This window comes from Aspergillus brunneoviolaceus, assembly GCF_003184695.1.
Source record: "Aspergillus brunneoviolaceus CBS 621.78 unplaced genomic scaffold BO95scaffold_125, whole genome shotgun sequence".
In the NCBI taxonomy this organism is placed as follows: domain Eukaryota; kingdom Fungi; phylum Ascomycota; class Eurotiomycetes; order Eurotiales; family Aspergillaceae; genus Aspergillus; species Aspergillus brunneoviolaceus.
In genome coordinates this window covers 20330-44528 of record NW_020290855.1, presented here as the reverse complement: position 1 = coordinate 44528, position 24199 = coordinate 20330, and the positions used below count along the sequence as shown (strand labels likewise).

Here is a 24199-nt window from a genome sequence, read left to right as displayed (position 1 = left end):
TCTAAGTATATAAAAATAAAAACTTATTCTATTCTAAAATTAATAAAAAATTATATTTTTTAATCGAAAGAATCTAAAATAAAGATATAAAAATATATTATTAAAAACTTACTATTTTAGAAGATAATTCTAGATCTAAATATTAGAAAATTAATAAGAATAATCTTATTATATATAAATATTACTTGTATATTTCTATAGAACAAAGTCTTTGGTAATATTTATTAAGCTTTTATTATAATAATTAGCTAGCAGGCTATTTTAAATAATTAAAAATAAAAACTCTTCTTAAAAGAAAATTCTATTAGATAAATCTCTATAAAAATATGGTTATTTATATTAGAAAATATTCTATATATTAAGAAGTTATATTTATTAGATATAAACTATATAGCGAGCTTAAATCGCTGCTAATTTCTAGCTAATTTTTTATTAAATTATTTATAGATTTTATTACAAATCTATCTTCTATTATAATAAAAAATAATATTTTAAATTTAATTTTTATTATTATAAATAAATTTATAAAGTAGTATTAATTTTTATTTATTTTATATATTATAACTGCTCCAGAACTTGCTGAACTTTTTTATAAAAAGATTAAACTTTAGTTTAGACTATTTTAGAATATAATTTTAAATAAAGATTTTTTTTTACTAGTAAATTTTGGTTCCGAGTTATCTATTATACTTAGATTAAACTTTATTTATTAACAGTATTTCAACCCCAGACTAATAATTAAACTAAAAGAATAAATCAGATTTTTAAATAATATTTTTAATACTTTATTAATAAAAATTATTTAAACTAGTTTATTTTACTATTTTCTACTTAACTTACTTATAATAATATTTTAAATTTAATTACTAATTATTTTTTTTTTAAGATTTTTTTAGATTATTTATTTAATTTTTATTTTTATACCGAGGTTGGTACTTTCCAGAAAAAAGTCTTTATAACTAAAAATTAAATTAATAAGCTAGCTATACTATAGAAAAATCTATAAAATTATTAGCAAAAAGCTAATAAAGTAATAAAAAAGTATTATAATAAAAAACACCAGCTAATAATTTTTAAGAAGAAAAATCTTATAAAACTGTTTATTAAAAATTTAAAAATCAAAATCTTATTTCGGAAGCTAGCTTCTTAATATATTAGATTTCTAAAAATTCTAGCAGCTATTAAAAAACAGATATATTAAATTTTTCTGTCTAACTATTATAATCGAATTTATAATATTTTTTATATATTATTATTAAAATAATAAAAATTTAGTATAGATTTATAAAACTAACTTTACTTTCTAGACTTAAAAAAAAAGAGAAGTTTAAAATTAAAAATATTAAAAATAAACAGACTTTGAATAATAAATAGTATTTTCTAGTTAAATAGACAGACTGGCTAAATAAATATAATAAATAAATTCTAAAAAAATTTATAAATAATATTCAGTAAGCTATTCAAAGCTATAAAAAATAAAAAAAAAAATTAAAGTAGTAGAAAATATCTTATTTTTAAATATAAAAAAAATAACCGAATCTATATTAAATTACTATATTAAATATATTTAAAAATTAATATTAAAATATATAATTAAAATAAAAAATCTCTGTAAATAAATCGGATTTTTATTAAAAAACTACCGGACTAATCCGGCTAATTAGTACTATTTTTATAAAAAATAAGCAGCAAAAAATCAGGTCTGCTTTATTTTCTAAATATAGAAATTCTAAAAGAAGATCTTATTATTATATATAATATATATTTTATAGTAAATCTTTTTGAAAAATATCTATTTAGCCCCAGTTTATAAAAGAAATCTGTTATTTTTAGATATTAAGTAAAATATAGTCGGATTATTTATAATAAAACAACAGTCTATAATAAAAAAATAATAAAAAACTAGATTAAACTAGCAAATTAGCCTATAAATTAATAGAAAGTTAATAAAAAAATATATAATAATTTTAGACTTACTAGTACTAATTAGTTTATACTTATAATAGTAGACCAGCTCAGCCGTTTTAAAACTAGTAGTTAGAACTAAAATTAAGTAACTAATCTAAATATAAAATATTAGATTCTAATCCAGATTTTAATTAAAGATAGTATAGTTAATAAAAAACTTCTGGCTCTAGTTTAGAATCTGTAAAAACTTAAAAATATTTTTTAGTATACTAATTAAAGTCTAGTTTTTATTAGTTTAAAAAATCTACCGAAAAACTGTTAAAATATATCTAATAATAAATCTGGTTTTTATTAGAATATTATTTATATACTACGGATGCTACAGCATAAAAAATATAGCTAGATATAAAGTTTTTTATATTAATAATATTAAAATTTTTAATACTAGTTTTTAAGTAATACAAACAGAAAAAAATTTTAAATATAATAGATATATCGGCCAAATAACAGTAAATAGTTATTAATATTATATTAAAAAATAGTAAAAATAAAAGTTTTAAGAGAATAAATCAACGGATAAAATATAAAATAAATAATAAAAATAAAAGCAAAAACAATAAAAAAAAAATATAAAAAAAAAGATTTAGTAGAAAGTTGAGATATAAAAATAAATAAAAATATATTAATCTTTTTTATTTATATATATATTTTATGTTGGATTCTGATTAGATTATTAATAAAATATATACTTTATTTACTACCCCAGAATCTTTTATTTATAGAATATATAGTTTACTAGATAATTTTTTTACTATTACAGCTAGAGTGGATTAACCTGACTGTTATATCTTAACCTTAACCTAGCCATAATCTGACGGTCAGGTTAAGATACAAAAAAATTTTAACTGTACAGTTATAGTTAGATTAAAATATAACTATTATTTTAACTATTTATATCTACCGGTTAGAAAAATTAGATATAACAGATAGATTAATAACCGCAGGTTAATTAGTAATATATATATTTCTTTTATATAAATAATATATAAAGTATAATATACTTTTAATTATAGTATAATAATATTCTCTAGATTTAGCTTATTTATTTAATATTATAGTATAGTTCTAATCCTCCCGACTTATCTACTTAATCTGTTTAATTTATTTAACTTATTTAATCTACTTAATCTACTTAATTTATTTAATCTATTTAATCTACTTAACCTCTTCCCCCGTAGAGCTGAGGAATATACTATACTTTAAAAAAGATTTTTATAGAATCTAGTATAGAAAAAATAGTATCTGATATTAGATAAACTAATAAGATTATACTATTCTTTATACTATTTAAAACAGTAATTATAATAGCAGAAAAATTAAAAAGACCAGGTCTCTATCTTTATTTAAGTATATATAATATTTAAAAACTCAGATAAAGCTAGCTTTTCTGTTTTTAATAATAATTTATCTTTTAGATTATTTTTAAGATTATTTATATTCTTATTTTTACTAATATAAAAAATAATAATTATTTTATTCTTCTCTTACTTCTTAGGTGTAAAAATAATTAAATTTAGATTAAGATTATTAAAAATATTCTGGTACTTTTTATTAATAATAAAATAATTAATATATATTTAAAATATTATTATTTTAATTATATTAGTATAAAAATAGCTCCGGCGATAGTAGTAAATATTTTAAAAACTATTAAATAAATATTTAATACTAACACTGTTAATAACAACCAAAAAAAAATCTTTAGCTATCTAATAAAAAATAGAAAACTGATTACAGCAGGACTTTTAGTAAGTAAGAATATTAATATATTTTATAATATCTAAAATAATATTAGTTTAATTAAAAATATTTTTATAAACTATATATTTTTAATATTTAGATATATCTTAAGTTCTTTAAATATCTCGGCTGCTGGTAAAAGTCTTTAGTATTTAAAAATATTATAAAAAACTTTATCCAGGCTTAATAGTAATCCGGAGATAGTTAATAGTATATTAATAACCGGATTCTAACTATAATAGAAATAAAATATTTTCTTAAAAATAGTTTAGTATTTATAATACTAGTTAGTATTATTATTCAGTCAGATATTTTTTTAAACTTTTTAAGCTTTAATATCGGGTTTAGAATAGTTATAATTATATAAATATAGTCTTTTACTTGATAAATATAATAGTAGTATTTTTAAAGCTTTTAATATATATTCTGTAAGTTTTTAAAAATCTTCTTCTTTTAAAATACCTGCTTTTTTACTAGTCGGTTAATTAAGTAATCTAAATAATTAAAAAGATTATTATAGATATTATAGATTTTATAAACAGTAGGCCTACTGTTCTTAGATAAATAAAATATAAAAAGAAAAAAGAGATATAAAAGCTTAAAAAAATATTCTATCTATTTTTATTTAGTTATAGTAGAATAAAGATAATTAATATTATTATAATTATAATACTGAACAAAACTCTTAATTATTTAATAAAAATTAAGTATTTGGTAAATTATAAAATAGATTAAGTTCCAGTAAGTTTTATAGTTAAGAAAAAGATAGTAGACTGAGCTTAATTCAAGTTATTAAATAAGCTAGAACTTTTTATAATATTAAAAGTTTATATTTATAAATTATATAATCTTCCGAATCTATAATTAAAAATCAGTAAAATTAGCTATTATTAAAAAAAGATCTTTAAAACCTGTTTATAAAAGACTAATCTAAATAGTTTTTATTATAAATAATAGAAGCTTTTTATATTAGCCTTTTATAAATAGCTTCTAGAATATATTTTTTTAAGAATTTTTAAAATATTAGAAAAGATTTTAAGACTTCTATTATAAATCTTTTATATATATTTAATAGTACTATTTAAGACTTTAATCTAAAGTTTTTATAAAAGAATATTAATTATAAACTGAATTATATAAGCAAGATAGAATATATAATACTAGCTTTAAATAATTATTATAAGATTAAAATAGAATAAAATATTATAAAGCTGAATACTCTAGCTAAACTAAGTCCGAAGTTTAGATAAGATTATACTAAATATTAAACTATTATTACTAATATTATTAGTTATTATACCTAATAACCGATAGAATAGATTATATTTATATAAAACTAATAAAATAATTATAGCTAGATTCTTACTAGTATAAGATCTAGATACCGGTTGGAAGCCCAGTAGAATTTTATAATAATTTATATCTTTTATTAAAAAATATCTAGTTAAAGTAAGAAATACTTTCTAATTAGAACTGGTCTAGCAGTTTATTATAATTAATATCTATCTAATATCTAAAAATTTTAATAACAGTTGTATATATATATCTCTTAATAATTTTAAAAGATGTTTTTTAATCTGTATTTAATTAGAAGAACTTGGTTTTCAGCAGAAAAATAAAACTGCAAGATTAATTATTTATTTAAATTAAATATACTCGATAGTTCGGAATAGTAGACAATAGATAATTATAAAATATAAAACTTAATTCTAAAAGTTCTGTTTATTATAGACTGCAAAAATCTAAAGAAAATAATAATTAAAAAAGATTTATCTTTAAAAAACAAATAAATATCTATAATAGTTCTTTATTTAGTATCTAGCTGATTATTTACTTAGATATTATTAATAATATTTTCTTTTTATAATTCTTGCAAAGATGGTAGCTTATAAAACTAGTTTTTAAATTTTTAATTCCCGGATATTACAAGATATAAAGACATGTAGTATAGTAGATATAAAAAATTCTATTAAAAAATAATATATTTTTTTAAAAACTATTTTATATTATTAATATCTTTTTTTAATTAAAATAAAATAGTAGTTTTTAAGCTCGTATACAGGCTTTAAAAAAAATTATTTTTTATTATTAATTATAAAAAGTAGAAAGTTTTTTTTTATAAGTTAAATATAAAATAATCTTCTGATTCTTTATAATACGCGTAATCTAGAGATTTAAAAAAGAAAAAAAAATCTAGTTTAAAAAACTTATCTTAATTAGAGTATTATTATAATTTATAAAAATCTAAAAAACAAAAGAAAAAAGCTCGATAATATTCTCTAAAAATAAGCTAAATAACTATAATTAACTTATAATTCTAAGACTACTCTGCAAATAATAGATATAAAAAGATAAAAATAAAAAATTTTATAAAAATAGTTTATTTTATTTTAAAATATACTTTTATATAAATATAATCTATTATATTTTAAATACAGCTAAAGCGCCTGCTGTATTTTATTTATTTTAAAAGGCTTAATAAGCAGAAAATCATATCTTAAGCCCAGAATTATAAAGATTAGATTAATTAGATTAGTCAGATTATTTTTATATTAATAAAAAAGATCTAAAAAAGGCTTTTATAAAATCCTCTAAAAAATATAATATCTAATATTTAATTAGATAGTTGTTGGAAAGTATAGTTGCTGAGAAAAATTATATAAATAGTATTATATAAATATTATAGTATAACTCTAATTCTTCCAACTTATCTATTTAATTTATTTAATCTGTTTAATCTGTTTAACCTGCTTAATCTATTTAATCTGTTTGATCTATTTAATTTACTTAATCTACTTAATCTGCTTAATCTATTTAATCTACTTAATCTATTTAATTTATTTAATTTATTTAATCTGCTGAACCTGCTGCCTCTAACCGCCTATTATATAATTCTAAATCTACTTAAAAATCTTTCTATTTCTAAATCTTTTTATAGTTTTTCAAGCTACGTCTTATTTATAAATCTAAAAATAATCTAACTAAATAGCTAGTTAAAAATAAAAAAATAAGTTATCAAAATACTGCCAGCTTATTATTTATTTTATTATTTTGTCTACTGTTACCCGTATCTGCCAGTCTATAATTTAACAGCGGGTTTTTTTTTAAATTTAATTTATAATATAGATAATTCAGCTTTTTTAAATAGAAAATAAGAATATAATAGACTATCTAAGCTAAAATAAAAAAAAGAATAATAGAATAAAAATAGTATATTTATTCTTAATAGTCTAACTAGTAATAAATATATAATTTTTCGGTTATTATATAATATAACTAAGATATATAGTCTAAACCAAACTATAATTATATATATTTATATATATTTCTTGCTGTAAGAACAACAGTTTTATAAAAAACTAAATTTTATTAATACTACTAGGATTTTCTGATTAATTCTTTTAGATAAAGATAAAGAAAATACTAATACTTCTTTTAATTATTATTTTCTAATTTAAAAAGCTTGTTTCTGTATATTTTTAGACAATAATTAAAATAGTTAGATTAATAACTGCTTAATCTAGATATATTTTAACTGTACTAAAGTCTAAACAGATATAGTAAAAAAATCTTAGTATTAAAAATAGTTAAAATAGTTAACTGTCTATTTTTTAGCTATACCACAGTCAGATATAAAAATTTCCTTAACCTGGCTATAACCTGGCGGTCAGGTATAAAAATTCTAATTAACCTGATCTGACCTGGCCGTTAGCCACTCTAATTACAGCGCCGAACTTTACTATTTAAAAAATACTACTAGCAGAAATATCTAATAAAAATAAATAATAAAGTTATTTATAGCTATACTATCATATTAGATAGTCTAACTTAATAAAAAAATATAATTATTATATAATATCTACTATTATAGTAGTCTATATTTACTATTATAGCAGCCGTTTTAGGGTCGATACAGATTTGTCGGGATTTTAATCTGAATATTTATATTATTATATTATTTATCTCTTCTTTTTATATAATATATTATTCTGAGATTTTTTAAAGAAGAAGATTTCTTAAGAATTAGTCTTAAAATTAATAGAAGACTGCTTTTAACTATCTTACTTGTCTTGTCTAACCAGTGTGTCTACTGCGTCAAGTAGTTCCTAACACTTTCTTAGTTAAAAGCCTACAATTTTCGAATAGAATAAATTAAATATATACTCTAGTTTACCAGCTAGTACTATTAGATATATTATAATATTCTCTTAATACTATAGAAGATTAGAGTTCTATATAATATATTTATATAGATATATCTAAAGAATTTAGTATTTCTAGGACTTTTAGAAAAAAAAAATATTTATTTTATTTTTATAGTAATATATACTATATACGCCCGCTGAGAATATTTTATATATATAATTATTATAAACTAGATTAACAAAGTACTAAACAATATTACTAAATTAGAAGAACCTATATTATTTAAAAAGTTTAAGAATTTTAAAGATGTCTTTTCTTCTAAAAAAACTGAAAGACTATTTTTATATTAAGATTATAACTATATTATTATTCTAAAAAATAGAAAAATACTACTATTTAGCTTTTTATATAAAATATTTAAAGATAAACTACAACCCTTAAAAAAATAGTTTTTAAAAAATCTAAAAAAGAGTTTTATTTATTTTAGCTTATTACTAGTTACTTCTTCAGTACTATTTATTAAAAAATTTAAAAAAAAAATTATAATTCTGTATTAACTATTATACTTTAAATACTATATTAATTAAGAACTAATATCCGCTACTACTTATAAAGAAAATTCTAAATAATCTTAAGAAAATATAATATTTTATAAAAATCGATATTATTAGCATCTTTAATAATATTAAGATTAAAAAAGACTAAAAATATCTAACTGTTTTTAAAACCTGTTTAGAATTTTATAAGATTTTAATAATATTATTTAAACTTACAGAAGCCCCTACTATATTCTAATATTATATTAATAATATTTTAAAAAATTATTTAAATATTTTTTATATTATATATCTTAATAATATTCTGATATATAGCTATATCTATTCCGAATATTCGGAATATATCTACTATATTTCACAGAAGCTATATAAAGCCGGTTTTTATATAAAATTTTTAAAATATAAATTTACTGTATTAGAAACAAAGTTTTTAAATCTAATTATAAATTATAATAAATTTAGAATAGACTTAAAAAAGATTAAAACAGTAGCTTAGTAGTTAATCCCGACTTATATAACTAATATACAAGTTTTTTTAGATTTTAGCAACTTTTACTATTAGTTTATTAAAACTTTTTTTAAACTAATTATACTACTTATATATTTAATAAAAAAAAATATTTTATTCGACTGGTTTTCTACCTGCTAGAAAATATTCAAAAACTTAAAAAATACTTTTATTAAAGCCTCTATTCTACAGCTATTTAATTAGATCTATAATATTATAATAGAAACTAATACTTCTAATTTTATCTTAAAAAAAGTTCTATTCTAGTATAGAAATAATAGAATATTATATTTAATTATTTATTTTTTTAAAAAATATATATTAGCCGAGTATAATTATAAGATTTATAATAAGAAACTACTTACTATTATCTACTACTTCGAAGAATAGTACTCTAAATTAAAAAAAATACTATTTCTAATATAAATTATATTAGATTATTATAATTTAGAATATTTTATATCTACTAAGTTATTAAACTGCCGGTAAACCAGATAGTTGGAATTTTTATTTTATTTTAATTTTAAGATTATTTACTGATTAAAAAAATATAAAATTAAATCTAACAGCCTAACCAGAAGATTAAACAATCTTTTAAAAAAAAATAAATATTTACTATATTAAAGCTAAATAATTCTAAAATAAAAGAATATTAATTTTATTTATTTATTAATACTATCCCCAACCCCACTAAAAAGTAAAAATAATAATAAAAAAAAATAAAATAATTTCTTAAATAAATTAAAAATAATAACTTTTTAAAACAGACTGAAGTATTAGCTCCGATTATTAAAACCCGAAGTATAGCTTTTAAAAATAAATAAGAATTATAACTTCTACCTAAAATATAAAAATCCTTTTATATTATATATAAAATAAATAAATAGATTAAAAAAATATTAAAAGTTCTAGCTACCGATAAAAACTACTATCCAAAAGTTTTATTTATATTTTATTAAAAAAAGAAAGCTTTTTATTTTATAAAAACCAACTATAAATATTTAATAATAACTAGATTAAGACTAAGCTAATATATTTAATCTATAATAAGTCCGTGTTCGGATATTTTAAAAAAGCCTATATTTATAAACTTCTAGTCTAAAAATACTACTAGTCTAATATCTACTATTATATAGATTAATAAATAAAAAACTATTATATATACCAATAAATCATATTCTTTTAAAAAACTAAATAAAAAATCCTAAAACTATTACCAGTTTTTAAATAAGTCTAGTAAAATATGTTTATAAACTTTATTATATATTTATTAAAAAGCTAAAGTTATAATACTATACTAGTTATTATTAATTATTTAATAAAAATAAAATATCTAATTTTTTATAATATAACGGCAAATACTTCCGCTGTTATAATAATATATATATAATATATATAAAAACTATACAGACTACTCTAATTAGTTCTTTTAAATAAAAATTTTTAGTTTATTTTTAAGTTCTAAAAATATTTAATATAATAATTAAATATTATTAGTAAACTCTCAACTATTTATCATTCTAAGACTAACAGTTAAATAAAACAAGTTAATACTATACTTAAATAATATCTTTATATTTATATAAATTATTTATAAAATAACTAGAATTAATAGCTTCTACTAGCCGAGTTTATATTAAATATAATTTATTCAGATATAATTAAAACTATTTTATTTTTTATAAACTATAAATTTTATTTTTATATAAAATTTAAACTAATTTTTATTTTAAATAGTTCTACTATCCGAAATATAAATTAGTTTACTATAAAAATATAGACTATTACTAAGTTTACTAAAATAAAAATAATTATTATTTAAATCTAATATATAGAATAAGCCAACCGGAAATATAGACTAGCTAAAAGATTTAAAAAAAAACCAAAAAATATAACTAGATACTTACTATATTAAAACTTTAAAATCCAGCAAGAAACTCGACTAAAATAATCTAAAACTATATAAAATTAAAAAAATTATTAGCTTATATATATACCGACTAGTTTTATTATTAAATATAAAAATATACTTTATATTTTATATTAGTTTATTAATTCTAGTTAGTAAAAATTTTTTATTAAAACAGCACCAGCTGCTGCTATTATATATAAAAGTTAATAAACTTAAAAAATAAAAAATTAAAAATATTTATAATTTTTTATAAAATTATAAAAAATACAGCTGCCTTTATTTAATTTATATAATTAAATAAATAAAATATCTGAATTTTATTACAGAGTCTGCTAAATATCTAAATAATATCTATAAAATAATCGAGAATTTTTATTATTAATATCTAAATAAATCTAGATTCTAATTCTAACAACTTTAACAGAGCTCAGTTATAAAAAAAAATACTATTATAGTATAATTCTATTAATTTTAATAATTTTAGATATTCTGTTAACCTGTTTAATTTATTTAATTTATTTAATTTATTTAATTTATTTAATTTATTTAATTTATTTAATTTATTTGACCTGTTTAATCTGCTTAATTTATTTAACTTTATTAATTCTAGTAATCTGATTTGTTTTTCCGACCGCCTGCTGCATGTAATCCCACATTTATTTAAAAATCTGTCTGTTTCTAAATCTTTTTATAGCTTTTTAAGCTACGTCTTGTCTATAAACCTAAAAATAGCCTGACCCGAGTAGCAGTTAAAGAATAAAGAGAATAAGTTATTAAGACCTTTTTCAGCCAGCTCTGCTATTCCTACCACCCAGCCAGCCCGCACCTTGACACAGAGCTGAAGTCTAATCCAGAATTAAATATTATTTTAGAATAGAGTTTAGAAAGTCTATAAAAAAAAGAAAATTATTAAATTAGACTATTTTTATATCTAGAAAAATATTTATTTTCTTAACTTTTTAATATTCTTATCGCCGTTCCGGCTTTAAAGCAAGTTTCTTTTTATTATAACAGATATATTTCTTTATAAAAAAAAATTAGAAAAAATAAAAAAGTATTTTTTATATAGTCAGATAGCAAAGTCCTGTTTTACAGGGATTATTTAAATATTTTAAAAAAGTTTTAGTTTAGTCTTTTTCTATTTCTTCTCTTCTCAGAGGGCTTGTTTGTGTTTATAACAGGCTTTATCTAATATAAAAGATTCGGTTAAAAAAAAGAAAAAGATTTTGGGTTAATAAATCAGAGATAAGAAAATAAAATAAGAATATAAGAAAAAAAAGAAAAAGTATATTAGTAGGAAAAAAGTAATTAAATATTGTGGAAGCCGTTCAAATGATTGAAATCAATCTATTTGATGCTAAGATATAAGAATTTTAAGTATAAGAAAAAGAAGAAGAGAAAGAAAAAAGAGAAATATAAGCCTATAGCTTATCTGTTACAGGGCGGCTCGGAAAATAAACAAAATAAATATTATAAAAATAGTAAGCAGACTAACTAGGTTTACTGGGTTTTTGGGATTAAATAGATTAATTAAATAAATCGGATTGATAGGATATTCGGGGTGCTTAAAATTAGTTAAATATACTAGATATATTAGATTAATAAAATATACTAGATATTATTTTTATATAATTCTTTTTTTAGTCTTAACTGTCTACAGGCAACAAATATTTCTTTAGTCTTTTTTCTAAATATTTAATAATTCTAGTAAAAGTTTTTATTATATTTAAAAAATTATTATTTAAATAGTTTATTAATAGATTATTAGCTTCTGCAGCGATAAGCCAAGCTTAAAAATATTTTAAAAAATCTAAATATTTAAAATACGCGTTATAAAAGTTTTTTAAAAGATTAGCTATATTATAAAGATTTCCGGCTAAATATTAAATATTATTTATAGTATTATAGTTTTTCTACATAATCTAATAAAACAGACGTTTCCAATAAATTTATAATATTAAGATTTTATTAACTTTATACTTGGTTTTTTTTTAAATTATTATTAGGATTATTTAGTTTAAGATCTATTTTAATATAGATTTTAATACAGCTGCACGGCGTAGTTTTTTTAAAATAAAAAATAAAATAAATATAAACTAAAAATAAAAGATTTAAATAATATATATTTCTAATTTTATTTAAAATCTTATAAAATTTATACTATTTATCTGCTAACTTTTTTAATAGCTGGTTTTAATTCTAATTTATATAGTCTATAAATACTTTTTCTTTTTTTTTAAAGACTGTGTTTTTCCGGTACCAGTTGGTACTAAATATTTATTATTTTTATATTTAAATTATATTTTTTTTATAAAATTTTATATTTTTTATAGTCGGAGAGCGGTTTAACAGACTGTTTTAATAATTTTAGTTTCTAATTTTTTTTTTAATAATCTTATTTAGTTAAATAAAAATTATAGTTTATAGCCGCGTTCGGCTTAAAAAAATAAGATTTCTAAAAAAATATATAGTAAGTAAACGGCAGCAAAGCTTATTATTAATAATATATCTGACTAATTATTTTAAAAGTAGTTTATAAAAAAAATAAGTTTTTAAATCAGATATTAATTTATATTTTTTATTTAGCCGTCTGTCTATAGATAGTATACTGTTAAAAACTTAAGTTTAATTTATAAGATTTTATATAATTCTATTTACAACTCGGAGATAAATTAGAATCTATAATCTAATATAATTATATTAAAAGATTCTGTTTATATATAAATATATTTAAGAAATAATACTGCTATTTTTTTATAATAATTATTTTTATATAAGAAATTAAAATTATTTATTTATTAAACCGGTTTATAATTATATATATTATATTATACTTATAACTATCTGTTGGAAGAAAGCAGAAGTTTATTAAAATATATTACTATAGTTAATTAGACACCGGTAATAAATTTAGTAGTTTAAAAAAAAGATTTTTTTAATAATTTTTTCTATTATATATTATATAGTTATCTAGATATCTGCGTATATCTTTGTTCTATATATTCTAATAGTATTATTATTTTATAAGTTTAAGAGTTTTTGTTTGTTTTAAATAAACTATCAATAGTTATTAGTATATCTTATCTAAAAGTTATATTTTTATATTATTTATATCTAAAACTATTAGTTGAGACTTGTATAACAGCAGGCTATTATATAGTTTATAATTACTTTTTAAATTAGAAAGAAAATATTAGACTTCTATAAAATTAATAAAAATATAATTTATTTTTAAAATCTAATTAATAATTTATACTACTTTCTTTAGAGGCGCCAGACATGCGATATTATTTAAGCAGATATTTAAATTTAATTATTTTAGTTATAGCAGAATCTGTTTTTATTTATTTAAAATAATATTTTTTTAATCTCAGCGGGTTAAAATATTAGCTAGAATATTTTTCTTTTCTAATTGATAATAAATTTAAAAATAGAAATAAAACAAAAGTTTAGTTTATTTTACTTACTATATATTTAATTTTTTTATAATTATAAAATATTTAAGAGCTTGGTAGTTAGTAAGAATTTTAAATTATTTTATATTAAATAGTTTTTTTAATTCTATTTTTTATATTTTAAGAAAATAAACTATTACAAGAAGTTCTTTATTATAAATATTATAATTTTGTTCAGCTGGTAATATAGTTTTTAAGAAGAATATAATAAAATATTACTAGTCTTTATTTTTTTATATTAATACTTTAGCAACTATTTTATTTAAGATGTTTATTTCTACCCGAGTAGGTCTTAGGAACTTGTAGTATTTTAGTATTAGTATAAAAATAAAAAATTATTTTAATAATTTAAATATTATTTGGCAGTTATTATTTTATATAAAAAAGATATTCTAATAGATTAGCAGAATTAAAGGCTTAGTAATCCGATTATAAATCTTAATAAATTATTAATAAAAGTTACAGAATTCTAAAAATAATTAAACTTTTTTAACTATTATAGGAATAGTCTAATTTTATATAACAAAAATCTTTTCTAGGTTTATACTAATTTTCTTTATAAAAACTATAAATTCTAAAAACTTAGTCTCTATAGTATAAAACTTATATTTATAGATAATAGCTTGCAGTTCTGCTTCTTATAGCTTTTAAAGAATATATTATATATATAACTTATATTCTATTAGATTTTGACTATATATTAGAATATTATTTATATATACTGTTATAAACAGATCGAGGTAATTATTTAGTACTTTATTTATAAATTTTTAAAAAACAGTAGATTTGTTTATTAATCCGAAAAAAAAAATCTTATATTTATATATATTATAACAGGTTCGAAAGATGGTCAAATTCTTAAAGTCTGTATATATTTTGATTTAGTAAAATTTTTATTTAATATTAAGTTTAGTAAAGATCTTTGCTGTTTTTAGTTAATCTAAAATTTTATTAATTAGCAGAAGTAGATATAAATTTTTTTTTATTAAAATATTAAGTTTTTAATAGTTTATATATAGTCTTAATTCTTCTCCGGATTTCTTAGCCATAAGAATTAGAAATATAAAAAAAACAGAACTAGAAATTATAAATCTTTTATTTAGATTCTTTTTAATATAGATTTAAGCTGTTTCTAATTTTTTTATAATTATTTAATATAAAAAAAAGATTCTAATTAGAATATTATTCTTTAGATAGATTTTATAATTATATATACGGCTTAAAGATAAAATATCTAAGATTTACTTTAAAAATTTATTAGCTAGATTATAATACTATTTAGATAAGATTTTTTTAATCTTTTTTAGTTTATTTACTGAATTTTTTTTTTAAATCTTACTGTTAATAGCTTTCTTAATTTTTATAAATAATATAATAAATATCTTTGATCTTTTTAGATATTTATAGAGTCCAGCTGCTTTTATTAATATAATTTTAATTTTAGTAAAAAAAAATTATAGAATTATATTTAAGATAGTCTTCAGTCTGTTTAAAGTCTGATTATCTGTAGATTTCTTTTTAAGTTCTTAATTTATATATTATAATAACTTTATTATATCTTTTTTATAGGTTCGAGAAGTATTTTATTTTAGAATTTAAACTAATTATTTTTTATTCTTTTTGTCTATTTTATAATTTTGCTTTTTTATATTTTTCTAATAATTTTAATTTATTTTCTAATTATTAATTATATGCGGGGAAATAATTCTTAGAAGCTTGATCTTAATATTTTTCTATAAAAAAAGATTCTAAGGCTATACCAGCTGTTTATTTTTATAGTTAAGAAAAAGATTTTATTTATCTAGCTATATCTTACTAAATATAATATTATAAAATCTAAGATTTAAGATTAAAAATAATATTTTTCTAAATAAACATCTGTTTACTGTCAGATTAAATCGGATAATATAAGTTAAAAAAATAGCGGTTTTTTCGTCGAATCCGGTAATATTCTTAGATTTCTTAAATCTAGCTGCGGTAGTTTTTAAGAACTTTTCTATTTATATAATATAGCTTATATTAATACAGATAAAAATATTTATTTTAGTATTTACTAGTATTCTTGCGGGCACTATTATAGTATTATTTAAAATAAGAGTTTAAATTATAAAACTATTTTTTAGATCTTTTAATAATTTTTTTAAATTAATATATTTATAGTTAATATTAAATTTGCTTAAAAAAAAGACTTTTTTTAAACGGAGTCTTTTCTCGAATTATTAATAGTATTTTTTTTAATTAACTAAATCTAGGACTTTTTTTTAGAACAGTTATAATTTAGATATTTCTGTTTTTTATAGTAAAAATATTTTTCTTCAGCAAACAGCACTACTTGTGTTTTATTATTTATATAGAATCTAGGAGTTTCTTTTGTACCTTTCTTAGCTTAAATAAATAGATTACTAATAGTTGTACTAATCCTCTATACTAAAAAAAAAATTAGTTAATAATATTCTATATTTTTGTCTATACTTTTTAATATACTAGTATAGATAATAGTAAACTACTTAAAATCAACATTCGGCTTGTAGAATTTAACTAAAATCAGTTTTTTAAGCTTAAAAAATAGCTTTTAATAAAAATTAAACTTTTAAAAATCGGTATCAATGTCTACTTTTTTTATTAAATAATAGAACTAAATATAAAAATCGTAAAACTTCTGGCCAGAATTTATTTTAAACTATATATATTTTAAGCAGATATTTTACTGTCGGTTCGGGTTAATATAAATACTAATAAAATATATAAAAATATTAGATATATCTTCGAACGGATAATCAGTTTTTATTCTTAGTTAAAATAATAAATATTATCTAGCATCTTTTTTACAACAGCTAGTTATATATATCTTTCGGATAGCTGGATTCTTAAAGTAATCAGTATTAGTTTTAAACTTTTATTTTATTATAAACTTTTAATTATTAAAAATAATATTCTTTCTATTACTAAATATAGAAGGATTGGAAATTTTTAATATTTTTCGGCTACTTGCAGGTATCTGATTTATATTTTTATATATTACTAAAATAGTATTTTTTTATATAACAATATAATCTTTCTTTAATTTTATAGTATTTAGATTTTAGGTTAAAACTTTTTTGTCTATTTCAGCCTGTGCTAATTTCTTTTTTAAAATATTTATTTTATTAGATAGATTTTTAATCTACTTTTCGAACTTATTATAGATCCGTAGTATTATCTTAAAAATATATTTTAAATCTTTTTTATAAAATTTATTAAATTTTTTATAAAATATATCTTCTTCTAGGGCTTTCTAAATATTATTTATTAGTAGTATTAGTCTTTTACTACTTTGCTTAATTATTTTTAGTTTCTATATATTACAGGCTATTATAATATATTTTTTTAGTTTTTTAGTTATTATACAGCCTCCAGCTGTAATAACAGTTTGGTTTTTTTTTTATTTAATTGGTTATCGTGCAGCCTACAGCTATAGTAATAAAAAAATTAATAGAATTAAGTTAAGTCTATTTTTTTATTATAAAAATTATAATTATAATTTTTTAAGATTATTTATTATTACCGATAATATATATACGGGAAGGGTTGCTAAGTCTGTATATAACTATTTATATATTAAATTAACTATAAGCTTTATTAAGAGACTTAAAAAGAAAAAAAAATTAAAAATAATATTTAAAATTATATAAAAGCCGTTTAAATAATCGAAATTAATCTATTTAATACTAAGATATAAGAATTTCAAGCATAAAAAGAAGAAAAAAAAAAAAAAAAAAGTTATAAGCTTATAGCTTATCTGTTACAAAACAGCTTGAAAAATAAATAAAACAAATACTAGAAAAATAGTAAGTAGACTAATTGGATTTACTAGATTTTCGGGATTAAATAGATTAATTGAATAAATCGGGTTGATGGGATATTTAGGGTGCTTAAAATCAGTTAGGTATGCTAGGTGTACTGGGTCAACAAGGTGTGCTGGGTGTTGTCTTCACAATATTATATATTATATTAGTAAAAACAAAATAAATAATTACTATTACCTTAGATAATCTCGACTGTATTTTGGAACATAAGTTATATATATTAGTCTTCTTAGATTCAGGTTACTAATCGGTTGAGAATACTATTAATTATATTTTTTAACTAATTTTTTTATTTTTTGTAGATCTTGTTTCTTATATTATATATTATATTTATTTATATATCTGAGCTACTTTACTAAATACTTAAAATTACTATTTTAAAAATATTAATTAAATAAAGTCTTAATCTTATATAAATCTCCGGTAACTAGATCAGGCTTAAATAGTTAGCAGTCGAAAAAATTCTTTCTTAAAATATTTTTTAACTTTCTAATATATAGTTTTAGATAAATAATACTAATTACTAAATAAATTTATAAATCCGAAAGCAGTTTAATAAAATATATTAATACTAATTTTTTTTTTAGAACCTCGAAAGATTCTATAAATATATTATTAAGTTTCTTCTTTAATATTACTAAAGTTTTATAGTCTTAGTAAAGATAAAACTTTATTAAATTTTTTTTTTAAATAGTATATTGTTATACTAGATATTATATTAATATTTTATATTTATTTATACTATTTAGAGTATTTTAGTTATTATTATATATACCGAAAAATTCTATAGTTAATTAGTTAACTATATTACTATATTAAGATTTAATATTATTAGTAACTCTATACCGTATATTAATATATATAATAAAAACTAAGTAAATATATTTTTATAAAAGTTTAAGATTTTTTAAAGTTGGAAAAGCAGCTTAAACTAATTAGCTATATTTATTATTTTTATTATTTAATTAGTTTCTTTATTTTATTTATCGGCTTGGATATAGCTGGCGGTTATAAACTATTACTTAATACTAAACAGCTTAAATAGTATTATTTATAAATTAGATAAGAACTTTAAATCTCGGTTACTAATAAAAACTTTAGAAATATTTTAATTGTTAAAAGCAAGTCTTTCGAGTAAAAAACTTATTTATTATATTATATTTTAATTATATTAACCTGGTATAATTATAATATATTTTATATATTTATAAATAACTATTAGAATAATATTATAATCTTATTTATTTTTGCTGTTAAGAAGTACAGTTATAATATTAATAGTTAGAATATAAAAAGATATAGATAAAAAAAGAATAAATTATAACTATTTATATAGTTGGTATCGGAAAAATTTTTTTTTCTAATATTTATAACAGTATACTATATATTATTTTATTTAATATCTGTATTATAAGAATATTAGTCTTTTTAAGTTCTTAATTATTTGATTTTTTTTTAAATAATTAAGTATATTATATATATTCTTAACAGTTTCTTTAAATATTATACTTAGTATATATAGAGAATACTAGATATTAAAAAATAGCCTATTCTTTATATAAAAAAATAAATTAACTTTTACTTAAACTTTTTTATTTTTTTTAATCTGATTTATAATCTTCGACTATTTAGAATTTTTTGAATAGTTTTTATATACTTAATTCTTAAAGTTCTCTGTAAAATAGACTAATAGTATTATAGGTTTATTTTATAGTATATCTAGATAAAAATTATTATTATTTACTGTTTCGGTAGTAAAGAATAATAGTTTTAAAAATATATTAGAAATAATATATAGTTTTTTAGATTTATAGACTATAATTAAATAAAAAGATTAAAAATATTATATTATACAAATAAGTCTTAGGTTTAATTAAGTTACTAATATTAATATTAAAAAAACTTGCTTTAAAAATAGTTTAATTATTTAATAGTCGGTATATACTACTGTTTTTTAAATAGTCTAAATAAGATATCTGTACTTATAGATTATTTAAGATAAATCTAATATTTTAAGTTCTATAGACTAGTAGTTATATTTTATATTACTAAGCTTCTAATTTAGAAAAAAAATTAATTAAATAGAATTTATTAATAGAATTAAAATTAGAGTTTATTTTAGATTATATTTTAAACTTAACTTGTCGTCTAAAAAAGTATAGAAAAATATTATTTTTATTTCTTTTTTTTTTGATATATTAATATTAATATAGAGTATCTGTATTTTATTAAAATATATAAGTACTGGTTTCTTATAGAAAAAATTCTTTATTATTTAAAAAAACTAAAACTCTATATTTATTAGTTTAGTTAGTAAAGCTTTTACTATATAATTTTATTATACAGTCTTGCTAAAACCGTCGGGAATTATTTTTATAAATAAAGTCTTATGTTGTTAAAGAAAATAAATTATTTTTATATAAAAAAATATATAGTCTTTTAACTAATTTATTAGATTAATAAAATAGTTTAATTCTATTAGAATTTTTAAAAAATTAAGCTTTAAAATTACTACTATCTTTACTTTGGTAGTATTAGGAACTACTTGACGCAGTAGACACACTGGTTAGGCAAGGCAAGTAAGATAGTTAAAAGCAGTCTTTTATTAATTTTAAGATTAATTCTTAAGAAATCTTCTTTTCTAAAAAATCTCAGAATAATATATTATATAAAAAAAAGAAGTAAATAATATAATAATATAAATATCTAGATTAAAATTCTAATAAATCTGTATTAATCCTAAAATAGCTATTATAATAGTAGATATAGGCTGCTATAGCAGTAAATATTATATAATAATTATATTCTTTTATTAAATCGGGTTATTTAATACGGTAGTATAACTATAAATAGTTTTATTATTTATTTTAATTAGATATTCTTATTAGTAGTATTTTTTAAATAATAAAGTTTAGTATTATAATAATAGAAGAATTATTTAATAGACTGTATATTCTATAAATAGAAGATTCTAGAACAGTAAATAAAATATATATTTTATTAATAATCTAATTAGAATCCGATATAAAATATATATATAAATAAAAAAAATTAATATATTTTTATTTATTTTTATATTTTAACTTTTTATTAAATCTTTTTTTTTATATTCTTTTTTCTTATTATTTTTGTTCTTATTTTTATTATTTATTTTATATCTTATCTATTAATTTATTTTTTTAAAATTTTTATTTCTACTATTTTTTAATATAATACTAATAATTATTTACTGTTATTTAGCTGATATCTCTATTATATCTAAAATCTTTTTCTATTTATATTATTTAAGAACTAGTATTAAAAATTTTAATATTATTAATACGAAAAATTTTATATCTAGTTATATTTTTAATACTATAATATCTATAGTATATGAACAATATTCTAGTAGAAATCAGATTTATTATTAAATATATTTCGATAGTTTTTCGGTAGATTTTTTAGGCTAATAAAAACTAGATATTAATTAGTATATTAAAAAATATTTTTAAGTTTTTATAAATTTTAAATTAAAATTAGAAGTTTTTTATCGACTATACTATTCTCGACTAGAATCTAAATTAAAATCTGATATTTTATATTTAGATTAATTATTTAATTCTAGTTCTAGTTATTAGCTTTAGAACAGCCGAGCTGGTCTACTACTATAAATATAAACTAATTATTACTAGTAAGTCTAAGATTATTATATATTTTTTTATTAATTTTTTATTAATTTATAAACTAATTTACTACTTTAATCTAATTTTTTATTATTTTTTTATTATAGGCTGTTATTTTATTATAAATAATCCGATTATATTTTATCTGATATCCGGAAATAACAGATTTTTTTATAAACTAAAATCAAGCAGATATTCTTTAAAAAAATTTATTATAAAATATATATTATATATAGCAACAAGACCTCTTTTTAGAATTTTTATATTTAAAAAATAAAATAGTTCTAGCTTTTTACTACTTATTTTCTGTAAAAATAATACTAATTAGCTGGGTTGGTCCGGTAGTTTTTTAATAAAAGTCCAGCTTATTTATAAAAGTTTTTATTTTAATTATATATTTTAGTATTAACTTTTAAATATATTTAATATAGTAATTTAATATAGATTCGGTTGTCTTTTTTATATTTAAAAATAAAATATTTTTTATTATTTTAATTTTTTTTTTATTTTTTATAGCTTTGAATAGCTTGCTAAATATTATTTATAGATTTTTCTGGGATTTATTTATTATATTTATTTAATCAGTCTGTTTATTTAACTAGAAAATACTATTTATTATTAAAAGTCTGCTTATTTTTAATATCTTTAATTTTAAACTTCTTTTTCTTTTCTAAATCTAAAGAATAAAGTTGGTTTTATAAATCTATATTAAATTTTTATTATTCTAATAATAATATATAAAAAATATTATAGATTCGACTATAATAGTTAAATAAAAAAATTTAATATATTTATTTTTTAATAGCTGCTAGAATTTTTAGAGATTTAATATATTAAAAAGCTAGCTTCTAAAATAAAATCTTAATTTTTAAATTTTTAGTAAACAGTTTTATAAGATCTTTTTTTTAAAAGTTATTAGCTGATATTCTTTATTATAATATTTTTTTATTACTTTAATAGTTTTTTGCTAGTAATTTTATAGATTTTTTTATAGTATAGCTAGCTTATTAATTTAATTTTTAACTATAAAAATCTTTTTCTGGAAAGTACCGACCTCGGTATAAAAATAAAAATTAAATAAATAGTTTAAAAAAGTCTTAAAAAAAATAACTAGTAGTTAAATTTAAAGTATTATTATAAATAAATTAAGCAAAAAATAGTAAAATAAACTAATTTAGATAATTTTTATTAATAAAATATCGAAAATATTATTTAAAAGTCTGATTTATTTTTTTAATTTAATTATTAGTCTAGAATTAAAATACTGTTAATAAATAAAATTTAATTTAAGTATAATAAACAACTCGGAACTAAAATTTACTAGTAAAAAGAAAATCTTTATTTAAGATTATATTTTAAAATAGTCTAAATTAGAGTTTAATCTTTTTATAAAAAAATTCAGCAAGTTCTGGAGCAGTTATAGTATATAAAATAAATAGAAATTAATACTATTTTATAAATTTATTTATAATAATAAAAATTAAATTTAAAATATTATTTTTTATTATAATAGAAGATAGATCTATAATAAAGTCTATAAATAGTTTAATAAAAAATTAGTTAGAAATCGGCAGTAATTTAAGCTTACTATATAGTTTATATTTAATAAATATAACTTTTTAATATATAAAATATTTTTAATATAAATAACTATATCTTTATAGAGATTTATTTAATAAAACTTTTTTTTAAAAAGAACTTTTATTTTTAATTATTTAAAATAGCCTGCTAGCCGATTATTATAATAAAGATTTAATAAATATTACTAAAGACTTTATTCTATAGAAATATATAAGTAGTATTTATATATAGAGTGGATTAACCTGACCGTTATACCTTAACCTTAACCTGGCCATAACCTGGCGGTCAGGTTAAGATATAAAAAAATTTTAACCGTACGGTTATGGTTAGATTAAGATATAACTATTATTTTAACTGTTTATACCTGCCGGTTAGAAAGATTAGGTATAGCAGGTAGATTAATAATTATAGGTTAATTAGTAATATATATATTTCTCTTATATAAATAATATATAAAGTATAATATACTTTTAATTACAGTATAGTAATATTATCTAGATTTAGCTTATCTGCTCGACCTGTTTAATCTATTTAATCTGTTTAATTTATTTAATCTATTTAACCTATTTAATCTATTTAATTTATTTAATCTATTTGATCTGTTCGACTTGTTCGATCTGCTTGACTTCTTCTTCTATAATCCTGAGGGGTATACTATGCTTTAAAAAAAATATTTATAGAATCTAGTATAAAAAATATAAAATTTAATATTAGATAAACTAATAAGATTATACTACTCTTTATACTGTTTAGAATAATAATTATAATAATAAAAAAATTAAAAAGACTAGATCTCTATCTCTATCTAAATATATATAATATTCG

The 24199-nt window shown here is 17.4% G+C and overlaps 2 protein-coding genes across 2 annotated transcripts; one reads left to right on the top strand and one right to left on the bottom strand.

Annotated features, from left to right (window-relative positions):
- Positions 1 to 8694: 8694 nt before the first annotated feature.
- BO95DRAFT_377230 (uncharacterized protein) lies at positions 8695 to 8907 on the top strand (the record flags this gene model as incomplete). The annotated part of the gene is made up of 1 exon (XM_025583247.1): positions 8695 to 8907. A coding segment is annotated over one exon (213 nt), but the record flags the coding sequence as incomplete, so codon positions are not given.
- Positions 8908 to 16091: 7184 nt separating this feature from the next.
- On the bottom strand, positions 16092 to 16256 carry BO95DRAFT_377225 (uncharacterized protein; the record flags this gene model as incomplete). The annotated part of the gene is made up of 1 exon (XM_025583245.1): positions 16092 to 16256. A coding segment is annotated over one exon (165 nt), but the record flags the coding sequence as incomplete, so codon positions are not given.
- Between the last annotated feature and the right edge of the window lie 7943 nt (positions 16257 to 24199).